This window comes from Patagioenas fasciata, chromosome 17 (genome assembly GCF_037038585.1).
Source record: "Patagioenas fasciata isolate bPatFas1 chromosome 17, bPatFas1.hap1, whole genome shotgun sequence".
In the NCBI taxonomy this organism is placed as follows: domain Eukaryota; kingdom Metazoa; phylum Chordata; class Aves; order Columbiformes; family Columbidae; genus Patagioenas; species Patagioenas fasciata.
This window is the reverse complement of record NC_092536.1, coordinates 6,691,256-6,703,729: the sequence shown is the minus strand read 5'-3', so window position 1 is coordinate 6,703,729 and position 12,474 is coordinate 6,691,256. Positions and strand designations below refer to the sequence as shown.

The window sequence follows — 12,474 nt, the reverse complement described above, 5'->3', positions numbered from 1 at the left end:
GCTGAGGTTTGTGCCGGCACAGCTGGAGCCTTTTCACACATGTCAGCTGTGGACTGTCACTGCGACGTGGGGACACTGGTGCTGGTGCATATGGGAATGCCCTGTGCCGCCGGCCCAACATGGAGCCGCTCCGAGTTCCCGGTGGATCGTATTGTGCAAAGGATTTTATAAAGTATACAGTGATGAATTTATCTTCTGGAATCCTATTACTAACCTCCTGAAGTGAGTCCTTGGTGTTCCCCAGCAGACCTAATCACCAGATTGTTCCTGAGTGCTGCTTTAGTGTCCCACTCGCGATGTTTCGGCTGATTGTCCCCGGAGCACGTGGCAGTGCTGGTGTTTGTCTTGCTGGAGAAGAGCTCCTGCAGGTCCCTGGCCTGGGGCGCCAGAGGTGCTGTGGGCTCCTCGTGCAGACTCCGAGGTAACCGAGAAGTGCTTCTCTGGGGCACTGGGACCAGCGCAGACCAGCAGAACGAGCACATGGGGAGCGTGGGGGTGCAGCCATGTCAGAGGGCACAGGCAGCTCCTGCCTTTGTCTGGCCACCTGTGCCAGCACCAGCTGAGCCTCTGCAAACAGCCCATCATTCCAATTGAGTCAGGCTATTTCTTGTCAGCCCTTTACCCTTCATTTTCCGTTTCTCTTTTTGTCGTCTCCTACTTACTTTTATTTTCTGCTTCTCTTATCCTCCTCCCACATGCCCTGGCTTAGGTGATCCAGCCCAGGGCACTCAGACTTCTGTAAGCCTAGTCTCTTCGTGGGTGCTGAGAACGCTTGCCATGCTTGGACCCTTCATTCTCAGTCTTTACTGTGAGCCTGGAAGTGCTGTTGGACAAAGGGATTAGGAGCTGTGAGAATAAACATTTCCAGCCCCACCAATTTCACTTCATACGATCCACTTCCCAGTTTGAGAGACCTCCTGAAGATTTCTTCGCATGTACAGTATGAGCAGTCTCCGCATCTGGCAGGTCTGTCTTGTGCACAGAAAGTCTGGGATCTACTGCTTTCCATTTACACCTCTTTTCCCTGGCCATAGCCCATCAACATCATCTGAGTCTCTGTCTAGATGGCTCTTTGCCATAGCTCATCTTATTCAGCAATCTGCGAGCATAAATGTTCGCTTCTTTTATTGGTTTAGCAGCCGCAGGAGACACCAGTTTTCAGACTGGTGACTCCTTGTTTTCTAGAAAGACGTTTCCATTCTCTTCCCAGTTGTATCAGAAGTACTACTGATGCTGGTGGCCTGTCTTCTAGAATTAATTGAGGCTTCTGAACCAGTTCTGCTGATTGTGTTATGCTGGTTTTAACTTTGCCCAAGGTGACCTACTGGTTTGTTGGGTGCAGCAGTGAGTGTGTTGCTCACCAGCTCCGCTGCACCCTGAAGCCTGGAATGGACTCCATGCAGTTGTGTAAGGTGTCTAAGATTGAAAATGACTCAATACTATGTATATATTAATCTTAATGCAGATTTGTGTAAAAATCGATTAAAATTCAGAGCAAAAATTTCCATGTTGGTTTTGTAGCAGCCTCAGAACAGACCCCGTCAGACTCTCCTTTAGATAAGAGCCTTTCCTTGCTGGTGTCAGCCAAGAAATGACTTCACCGCACTGCCCCAGAGCGTGCTCAGAAGCTTTGTCCCCAGCCTGTCACTGGGGTGCAGAGCTCAGGAGTTGCTGCCAGCTGCTCCCCTCTCTGGGCTGCAGTAATTACAGCAGCAAAAGCCATGTTTCTAGTTCATTATAGTGTGAATTGGTGGTTTGAAATCGATGTTGCTCAGCCCTCTGTGAGGCTGAGTCCGAGGCTTCCCCGTCCCGCTGTCCCCGGAGCCCTGTGCCCGTGCAGGGCTGCAAACGACAGCTCCGCTCTGCCGCTGCTGCGCTCGCGTTGTCCCGCACCTTGAATGAAGTTCATTGCAGCACTAAGAGAAAAAAATTAAGACGTTTTGAATTCTGGCAGTTCTTCCATTATAATTAAGCTGCTTGAAAGGATGCCTCGGGGAGAACGAATGCAGCTTGGCTATTTATGGAGCTGGCCAAGGGAGAGCCCCCTTATAATTTCTCTATCTTATGACCTATAAATTGCACTTAATAGCTACTCTGTCACCTCAGGTTCTTGTATCTTAAGAGATGGTTTCCCTATTATTTTGGATCAGCACAGCATGTTTACAGTTCCTCAGTGTGGAAATACTACTCTGTTAATGCTGCTGACCACAAAAATAATTTATCACCTGTGATATCAGCCTCTTGCTCTGGCCCATAGATCTTCTTGACTTAGCATTACTCTTGCAACTGTGATGTAATTTTAGTAAAAATAATCTTTAGGAGGGTTTCTCCTGCCACTGTTTCTGAAAGTCAGGGGATGCCATTTCAATAGCAAAATGTGGTTCTAGTTTGAGAGGTGCTGAGCAACTTTCCTCCTATTGAAAAGATTATTCTGATCTGCTTTCTTTTTATATCTCATGTCTAGATAGTGTGACCAGGAAGAGTTTAATCATTTGCCTTGGAGAAAGGAATTTAAATCCTGCATCTGTGGGGCATGGCCAGTCTGCAGGTGCGAGCCAGGCAGGAACATCCCAGTTTATGGAGGGGAGGTGAGGGAATGCCCAGGGTGAGGGAAACCTCTGGACCTCGGGTAGCTCCTGGTGTGACTCTTCAGGGAGGAGGTGGCAGGAATACCTGCTGTGACACTGGGTGGCTTGGAGAGCTTCATCACGACCACTCAGGGCACTGATGAGGAGCCACCACGATCCCTTAGCTCCTCCAGCTGCTTAATGTGTTTTCCTTCCAGCCTTTATGTCAGTGTGCATTTGCGTGCTTGTAGTGTGGAAGAGGCAGCTGCTTGCAACAGTTGAAAGAGGTGCACTTGAATCTACGGAGTCTTAGGTGAGCTTAACCCTGGAGATCCTCTTGCTGTCTGGACCGTGCTGCGGAGTTGTGGTCTGAATCACCTCTTGTGTGTGCAGAGTCACTTCATACAGCTCGTCTTGCATTCCCGGGGTTGGACTGGTGTCTTGTCTGTGCTGTTGCACTGAAGCCTTTCTCCAGCTCTGTGGTGTTCAAACTGGAGATGGCTGAGGTGCTTTCAGTTGCACTTACCATATGGAATCCTGTTTCATGGGAGAGCTGCTGGTGTTGCGCCTGGGAACAAGACACCCTGAATGGTAAAGTGTGCTGGCTCCTTAAACCAGCACCAGCATCAGCTGTGTTAGGCCATCCAGAGTGAGACCAATTCTGTGCGGTCACTCTGACCGCTCCTCTCTGGGGGTTTGGAGAAGACAGAACTAGGTCACAGCAGCTGCCGGGCAGCGGAGGGGATGCACGTGCAGGGACTGTGGGGGCCTCGAGGTCAGGGCTGCGGAGTGAACAGCCGTGCTGAGACAGCAGATGTGCGTTAGCAGCAGGAACGCATCCCCGCGCCTGGCTCTGTGCCCTGCTGCCCAGCCAGGCCTGCTCCGGCTCTGCCAGCTGCACCAAGGCCTACGTCCTGGTACATACAGTGGGCAAAATAATCTGATTCTCAGATAATTTGTCTTGCTAAATACAGCTGTTTCTCAGTGGTAAGAAGTCAGGTTTTCAAACAGCTATATCTCTGTAAGATGTTTCCAGAGGACAAAGGCTCCAGCTGCTGAAATACCGTTGTCTTTGCTGCTGTCCCAAGGTTGGTTGGGGCTCAATAACAAATGATATGCTGGATGTGCCCCGTCCCCACTGCCTTTCGCCCAAGCTGCCCTGAGGGTTGCAGAACAACTGCAGAGAACAGGTTTTCTAGCTGCTAGTCGTATTCTTTCTCCAGAATGGCCTTTTGTAGCTTTTCTTTCTAGGATTGGGGCCATCAGACTTGTTTCTGTGACTACTTACTTTTCTTTCTCATCCCTCCCTGCAGGCAGCGTCCTCAGCACTGAGCAGCCTGGGCCATGTGTACACAGCCATTGGCGACTACCCCAACGCCCTGGCTAGCCACAAACAGTGTGTCATCCTTGCAAAGCAGTCCAAAGATGAGCTCTCTGAGGCGCGGGAGCTGGGCAACATGGGAGCGGTGTATATTGCAATGGGGGATTTTGAAAATGCGGTGCAGTGCCACGAACAACATCTTAAGATCGCCAAGGAGCTGGGGAACAAGCGGGAGGAAGCTCGAGCCTACAGCAACCTGGGCAGTGCTTACCACTACCGGAGAAACTTCGACAAAGCCATGTCCTACCACAACTACGTGTTGGAGTTGGCCCAGGAGCTGTCGGAGAAGGCCATTGAGATGCGAGCTTATGCTGGCTTGGGCCATGCAGCGAGGTGTATGCAGGACCTGGAGAGGGCTAAGCAGTACCATGAAGAACAGTTGCACATTGCCGAGAGCCTGCAGGACCGAGCTGCTGAAGGCAGAGCCTCCTCCAATCTAGGTAAGGCCCCGACATGCAGCAGAATTTGTTCAGGGAATGCTGTGACTATTAGAGCTGCTGCCAGGATACAGGATTTTAGCTGTGTCCTCTCTTGTTAGCTACCCCAGTTTCACCAGACTGTCTTCATAAATTAAACAGACACTTGGCAGATGGTGTGCCGATGTAAAGTATCCCACGTTCAATTATTAACCTGCTCAGGAAGGCACCAGAAAGCACAAGCTTATGACAGAAGGGAAATGGAAAGGTAAAGAAGGTGCATTTGAAGAGCTGTTCAGGTTTTAGAAATTAACCTATGTCTTGCACCGAGGCAGGAAATGATGTGCTGTGTTACCTGGCTGCTTCTCTGGAAGCTTGTCAGCTGGGTATGCCAATATATTGTTGCCTTGTAAGTCAGGAGACACATGGGTCAAATCCTGACTAAGTTTCTTTTCAGAATGTGCATATCAAAATAATAGATATATAGTGGTCTGATATTCTTCTAAGGAGAGACATCAGCATCCAGCCGGCACGCTGGGGAGGACTGACATAAAAGTGGAGTCCGTTCCTGCTTCTGCACAGTGTCAGATGTGGAGGTGACCCAAGATGCGTTGTCAGCTCTGCTGTGGGATGCAGCATTTGCGCTGCTGATGTTCCAGCTGTGGTTAAGGATGTGTTCTCAGCTGGCTGGGAGTGGCACAACCGGGCTGTTGCTGTATAACAAAATACACGTTTGCTGGCCGCCCCATAGCTCTTGCAGGCAGCCCCACGCTGTAAATTAGCTTCTGTTTCTGCTTGGCAGTTGGCACTTGGTTCATTTGTAGATGCTAATTGTACTCCGATGTTATCAACAGCAGGTAATTGAAAAGGGCTTGATGAATTACTTAACTTCTCTTAATAGCTGAGTCTTCAGGAGCTGAATGAAGAAGATAAGGTGAACGGGCGAAAACAAAACAGTTCTAGCTTTCTAATGAGCGTTTGGAATCTCCTCCTTTACACAAATTAGGGCCAATGTGTGAGGCAAAATAAGCAGCTTTGGATTTAATGATGCTTTCAGCATGTGATTCCAGAAATTTTTCTTAAAAAGCAGAAGAGTTTTGGTGCAGCAGAGAATGTTTTTTCTGTGTTGGATTTAAGCCTAAATATAACTTTCAGTTGGTATGCTGACTCAGCCACTCTACACTTTGTATTAGAATAGTTTTCCTAGCTACTGAGTGCAGGCTCTCACGTTTCAGCTGTTATTTGGCTGTATTTTTATGTCTTCTCTGTCAGAGTTAAGTTATACTGGAGAAAAAGAACATGCAGTTCTTGTTGAGAAAGTCTATTACCGTTGTTTAAAATGCATCCAGTACCAATTAAAAAGTCAAGTCTTAATTATCTCTTTCATCTAATCCACATGCAAAACAAAACCTCATCAAAATAACCATGCTGACAGGCAAAAAAATGTATCTAAATGTGTGTTTCCAAGCCAGAATGTTAGAGTTGGCCTCTTTGCTGAAGCAACAGAAATTTTCTGTTTGCATTTCCCTGATTTAGATGGAAAGCTCTCTTAAGTGTACTGTCTAATGCTGCGCGAGACAGACATGGCCTGTAACACAGCCCAGCTGCTGCGGCGCTCTGCAGCGAGATGTAACGTGCCCTGTCGCTCGGGAAGCAGAAGGTGGCGGACTGGGCACAAGTCACAAGTTATCAAGCCCTTCCCAACAAGGAGATGTGGAGCTTAACCAAAACCTCAGATTGCCAGCCTTTGCAAAGCAGATGGTGTTTCCACATGCCAAGGCTCCATGTAGAGCTGGCTTTTCAGCCTCTGTAGCTCTTCCCATTGTGATGGCGAGAGGACACTTCAGATCATTCATAAAGCTGGTTAAAGTCTCTCCCTTAGTGCTTAGTATCTCTCTGCAGTTACAATGCCTGTCTTCCTGTGCTTGGCGTGTTGTCCAGAGATGCCAGGTATTTCCTCTTGAAGCATTTTTGCAATTAGGTTCAAAAAACAGTGGTTATGTGTGGCCATGTCTTCCCCAATTGCTGAAGGACCAGCGAAGTTGCCCCAGACCCTGCACTGAGGAGAGGCTGGGACCTGGGCCTCGCACCACATGGGTGAGCTTTAGAACCACTTCTGCTCTGTTCCAGCTTTCAGTCTGTTTGTGTTTCATTCCGAAAGAATGGGTTTGGTCAAGAGCGATGTCATCTCAGCCTGAGCTGGAGGCCACGGTGCAGCTGTGACCCATCACGACACAGGTTGATTCTGCGCTGGCTGATGCTGGTGGGAGGCCGGAGGTCCCTTTGGCTGGAACCTCCTGCTGGGCAACAGCACCGGAGCTGCAGGCTGTTCCAGAGTTAGTGTGGCACCTTCTCTCTCACCTCACCACGTTGTTACCTGACTTGGAAAAACAGATGATTTGCATAGGCACAGTGTAACTTTGGGGATTATTTAGCTGATGTCTTACTAAGGTTTCTACCCAGTTCTAACTGTATCCATCATTAAGGAAAGAAAGATGTGAATTACTGGAATTTGTTCTGTTTTTGGTGCTTTACGCTGTACAAGGCAGTAAAGGCTGTCTCTGACCACCTTCCCTCATGTCTGCTGGGTTCTTGTCTTGGGTCTGTTCTGCTGTATCCTTGGGTGCTGTTCCCAAATGTAGTCTAGCTGTCTGACCAGAGACTATCTTTTACTTTGAAGTCAGTTGTTGTGGCTGTAAGAATGAGTCAGAATGCTGGGGTTTTGAAATGACAGTGTTTCTGGATCCGTCTTCCTTAAGTGACCACAACAGATGGGTGACAGCTCGAGCAGACTAATGTGACAGCAGGCTCCGTGGGTGAGGAGAGCACAGCTTTGTTCTCTCTTACGCTGCTTGGTTTTGTCCTGGGTATCTCCTGGTAAACATTTGCTCACTATTTTTCTCCTTTCTTGGCAGTAAAGAGGCTGACTAAAACATTTAGAAATGTGAAGGCTTCATCTCCCATCCATCTACGAACCTCGTTTTTGTCTTTTGAGGAATGCACAAAGAGAGAATCTATTTGGTAGGTGATGATTTTGGAGTCTGAGTCAGAACCTTTCCTTCCTGGGCCATCCTTTTTACTTACCCCTGGCAAATGATGGAGGTGCTGTGTGGGGCCTCTTACCAGCATCCTCTTTTCCCAAGAGCAACTTCGATTTTTTAGATGAAATTCTGGGAATTTGCTTGAGCAGGGCTTGTGACAGAGCAGCGTTTTTGGTGGACGTGGTATCCAGGGTGGAAGTCTATCCATAGCCTCCCCAGAGAGTAGCAGCACTGGCTGTTTCAGTAACCTGTTATCTTAACCTCTAGTACAAATTTTGCTTCTCTGGCTGCTGTTTGCCTTTCAAATCCATGCTCTGTGTCTGACTTGCCATCTTCCTCTCCAACTTTCCTTCTTCTTCATGCGAGACAGCAGAGGTTGGTGTCTTGGGGCAGGAATTCCAATTATCTCCAGCTCCAGACGCTCCTTTACTTATCTGTCTTCAAGTGTAGTATGAAGTGGCAGTGGGAGAGCGTCTGGCTTGGGTTGGCATCCCTGACGCTTCCTCTGCCGGGAGTTCCGTGTTGAGGGAGAGTGGGCATAACAGCGAGCACAGGACTTCTCGCCGGCATCCTCATCTTTAATCCATCACTGGTATGGACACAGCTCCTGCGTTGTCAAAGGGCATTTTAGTGGTGACCACTGTGTGCTGACTTGTCTTGTTCTTCACAGTGAACTGGAGTCTCTTCAGGATGCTTAAGCAAACTGTCAGCAGCAGCCAAGCATTTGCTCTTTGGATCCTGTTTTCTTCTGCCTGTATTTTCTAAAGTGTCTTCTCCTGAAGCCTCGTGTTAGTAGGAAAGTGAATTTTTGAATTACTTGCTTTGATAGAAATACAGGTAAGCCAGACAGAATGCTTCACACTGACATAATGAAACGTGAGTTAAAAAAATGAATCTGCAAGGTCCAAATTGCCTCAGGAAAGCAAATTTCAGCCCTCGTATTTTCCAGGCTCACTTGAGAAGCCCCTGTCTTCAAGTTTCTCTGTAAAAGCACAAAGCCAGAGGAGGCCGGTGTGCAGCCTGGGGTGACTGCCTCCTCACCCTCCACATCTCTTCCCCTCAACGCGATGGTTGTGATACAGAGATGGAAATTGGAAGCTGTTTTCTTTCAGCAGCAGGGAAAAACCTGAAGTTGTCTTCAGACATCAAGTGACTGTGACAAACCTGCAGGACCTCCTTCAGTGGCTCCTGGATCTCCAGGCCTGTTCACAAGTGTTTGCAAAGGAGCCACATGTCGCACAGAGTTTAACTGAAGCATAAGTTGGAACATTAGCAGATGCAGAGCTTCTCTTCCCATGTCTCATAACAAGTACAAGATTAAGTGACTGAAATAGAAAATCAAGTACAAATGCTTTCTTGCTTGGTGTGTTGAGTATGGAGTAACCAGGTATCACTGATGGGGTGAGGGGGCAAATAGCATAATTAAAAAAGAAAAAGGGCATTTTATAGAGTCAAACTGTGCAGTTGCTGTGGTGAACATGTGCTTCCTGTGTGATACAAAGCCTTCTCCAGGATTTGCCTGTTAGGAGCAAGGAAGCAGTTCACTGAGCAGGGCCGCACCATGGTAGCAGCACCAGGAACATGTTGCGGTGCCGAGGAGGGGGTTCCCTGGGGAAAGGGCCAGGCTGCAGAGGAGTCCTGGCACGGCAAGGTGTTGCAGAAGGGTTAGCGTGGAGGAATGTTCTTGTTGAGCCTGTTTCTGTTACTTTTCAGGAATCATTCACCAGATGAAGGGCGACTATGATACTGCACTGCGGCTGCACAAGACACATCTGTCCATAGCTCAGGAGCTCAGTGATTACGCGGCCCAGGGTCGGGCCTACGGCAACATGGGCAACGCTTACAACGCCCTCGGCATGTACGACCAGGCTGTCAAGTACCATCGGCAGGAGCTGCAGATCTCCATGGAAGTAAACGACCGTGCCTCTCAGGCGTCCACACATGGGAATTTAGCTGTTGCCTATCAAGCGCTGGGTGCCCATGACCGTGCTCTGCAGCACTACCAAAATCATCTCAACATTGCCCGGGAGCTGCGAGACATCCAGAGTGAAGCACGGGCCCTGAGCAATTTGGGCAACTTCCACTGCTCACGAGGAGAATATGTGCAGGCAGCCCCTTACTACGAGCAGTACCTGCGCTTGTCCCCAGACCTGCAGGACATGGAAGGGGAGGGGAAGGTTTGCCATAACCTTGGCTATGCCCATTACTGTCTTGGGAACTACGAGGAAGCTGTTAAGTACTACGAGCAGGATCTTGCCCTAGCAAAAGATCTTCATGACAAGTTGAGCCAAGCCAAAGCCTATTGTAACCTGGGCCTGGCCTTCAAAGCCCTGATGGACTTCAACAAAGCAGAAGAGTGTCAAAAGTACCTGTTGTCCCTGGCCCAGTCTCTGAACAATTCCCAGGCCAAATTCCGAGCTCTGGGAAACTTGGGGGATATTTTTGTCTGTAAAAAAGACGTAAATGGTGCAATAAAATTTTATGAGCAGCAGTTGAGCTTAGCTCATCATGTTAAGGACAGGAGACTGGAAGCCAGTGCCTATGCAGCCTTGGGTTCTGCATACAGAATGATACAGAAGTGTGACAAGGCTTTAGGTTACCACACGCAGGAGCTGGAGGTGTACCAGGAACTGGGAGATATGCCGGGTGAATGCAGAGCACATGGTCACCTTGCTGCAGTGTATATGTCCCTTGGGAAGTACACCATGGCCTTCAAGTGTTACGAAGAACAGCTGGAACTTGGGCAGAAGCTGAAGGACCCGAGCATAGAAGCGCAAGTCTATGGTAACATGGGCATCACCAAGATGAACATGAATGTCATGGAGGAAGCTATTGGCTACTTTGAACAGCAGCTGGCCATGCTGCAGCAGCTCAGCGGGAATGAATCTGTGTTAGATCGAGGCCGAGCATATGGGAACCTAGGAGACTGTTATGAGGCTCTGGGAGATTTTGAGGAAGCTATAAAGTATTATGAACAGTACCTGTCTGTGGCTCAAAGCTTGAACCGTATGCAAGATCAGGCAAAGGCCTACCGGGGCTTGGGCAACGGGCACAGGTAAGGAGCACTGTGTGTGTATTCTGATGGCAGGCAGTGAATACCAGAGCAAATGGATGCATTGTGTTATGGGTGGGGTGTCTTTGTGTGGCCATTATACACATGAGTGGGACTGTGGCATAGGAGCGAGTAACTGAGTCCTCGGGGTGCTGAGGACTGTGCTGCTGGCTCAGATAATGAAGCTGCTGTTGCTCTGCCCTGAGAGGAAGAGAAGTTCATAGCATGACAGAAGGAGGTTAATTCAAAGGTGCAGGGAAGTCTCCTGGGGGAAGCGTTTGTCTCTGCCTGAAAGGCTTCAGTTCGCCTCTAAAGGAAATGACAAAAGATATTATTTCAAGAAAATACTGGCAAAATACACGCTGTTGTTTTCTTCCCTTGTAGGGCAATGGGAAGTTTGCAGCAGGCTCTGGTGTGCTTTGAGAAGAGGCTTGTGGTCGCACATGAACTGGGGGAGGCGTTTAACAAAGCCCAGGCCTACGGGGAGCTGGGAAGCCTGCACAGCCAGCTGGGGAACTACGAACAAGCCATTTCTTGCCTGGAGCGCCAGCTGAACATTGCTCGAGAGATGAAGGACCGTGCTCTGGAGAGTGATGCTGCCTGCGGCCTTGGGGGTGTCTACCAGCAGATGGGGGAGTACGACACAGCCCTGCAGTACCACCAGCTGGACCTGCAGATTGCAGAGGAGACCAACAACCCTGCTTGCCAAGGCCGGGCCTATGGAAACCTGGGCCTGACCTATGAGTCCTTGGGCACCTACGAGAGGGCGGTAGTTTATCAGGAGCAGCACCTCAGCATTGCTGCACAAATGAATGACCTTGTAGCCAAAACTGTGTCTTACAGCAGTCTGGGGAGGACTCATCATGCTCTGCAGAACTACTCTCAGGCTGTGATGTACCTGCAGGAAGGTAAGAGGCTGAGTTATGCAGTGCAGCATGTAGTGGTGAGTCAGGGGGACAGGAGGGAGGCCTGAAGACGTGGAGTGAAGTGCTCTGAGTGTGGCACTAAGAAGATGTGTTGGACAGTGGCCTTTGATGCAAAAGCTCTTGAGAATAGCCTTGAGCATCCGTGTAAGAAACTGTGCAAGTGGGCTGTTGTCAGTGTGCTGCGTCAACCTGAGCCTTCCTGGTATCCTGCAGACAGAGCATCGCAGAGCACAGTCCATGTCTTCCTGGGGCTGTCTCAGCCAGTTCTGAAGCTTGAACTCAGACTACATCTGACAGTCTCTTTATAAAGTCAGTCTGTGCCTCAGTCTAGAAGGTGTAAACCTCTATAATAGCATTGTGTACCAGCAGCTGGCTCTGGGAAAACCATGTCAGGTTGTGATGGATCTCTCTGATCCCGAGAACAGGTCTCAAACTCATGTGTGCCTTGCTGACAGCCACCTGGCTTTTCCTTCTGTGTTCACATGGGGATGAGACCAGGTGGGTGAGCATCCTCGAAGCTGTGAGTGAAAACACGTTGTGTTTGATGGAGAGGGCTTCAGCCCTCAGTATCCAGAAGGCATCCACTACTGCTGAGCACCACATCCAGCGCTGGTTTATGAGTTGTGCTGCTGCAAGGGATTGCAGTGTGCAAGTAGCATCCGTTCAAGGTGGTGTCTCTCTCATGGAGATCAGCAGTGTAGCTGGTGTGTGTGAAGCTGGGAGATAAAGGATTAATTACATCAGTTAGTCTGGTTTTCTTGAAGCTGACCTTGGCAGGATTCCAGTACGCTGAGAGAATTCAATTAATCTGGAAGGGGAGAAACTAAATACAGCTCCTTCTCCTGGTGTGACACAGAATTCCTGAAAAGCCCGCAAACGCTAGCTGCTGCTGAGCTGCGCGGTTGTGGCCGGGGTTCCCGCTCCTGGATCTGTGGGAAATAGAGGTGCCTGAGAGGTGTCCCTGTTGTCAGCAGGGCCCATGGAGGCGAGAGGTTTGGAGTGTGGTGGAGAGGAGGATGGTGCAGAAGGTGCTGCTGGTGCCGGCAGCCCATGGGCTGCTGGGGCAGATGTTCTGCAATGGCTGCCAAAGC

At 49.3% G+C, this 12,474-nt stretch overlaps 1 protein-coding gene across 3 annotated transcripts in view; it reads left to right on the top strand.

The window, feature by feature from the left end:
* TTC28 (tetratricopeptide repeat domain 28) overlaps positions 1 to 12,474 on the top strand; it is a 99,985-nt gene that overhangs the window by 64,333 nt on the left and 23,178 nt on the right. For all 3 annotated transcript variants that reach the window (XM_065851590.2, XM_065851589.2, XM_065851591.2), the window contains 3 exons: positions 3,881 to 4,388; positions 9,119 to 10,460; positions 10,842 to 11,365. In XM_065851590.2, the coding sequence (XP_065707662.1) occupies positions 3,881 to 4,388; positions 9,119 to 10,460; positions 10,842 to 11,365 (2,374 nt within the window). The remainder of the gene's footprint in view (positions 1 to 3,880; positions 4,389 to 9,118; positions 10,461 to 10,841; positions 11,366 to 12,474) is intronic.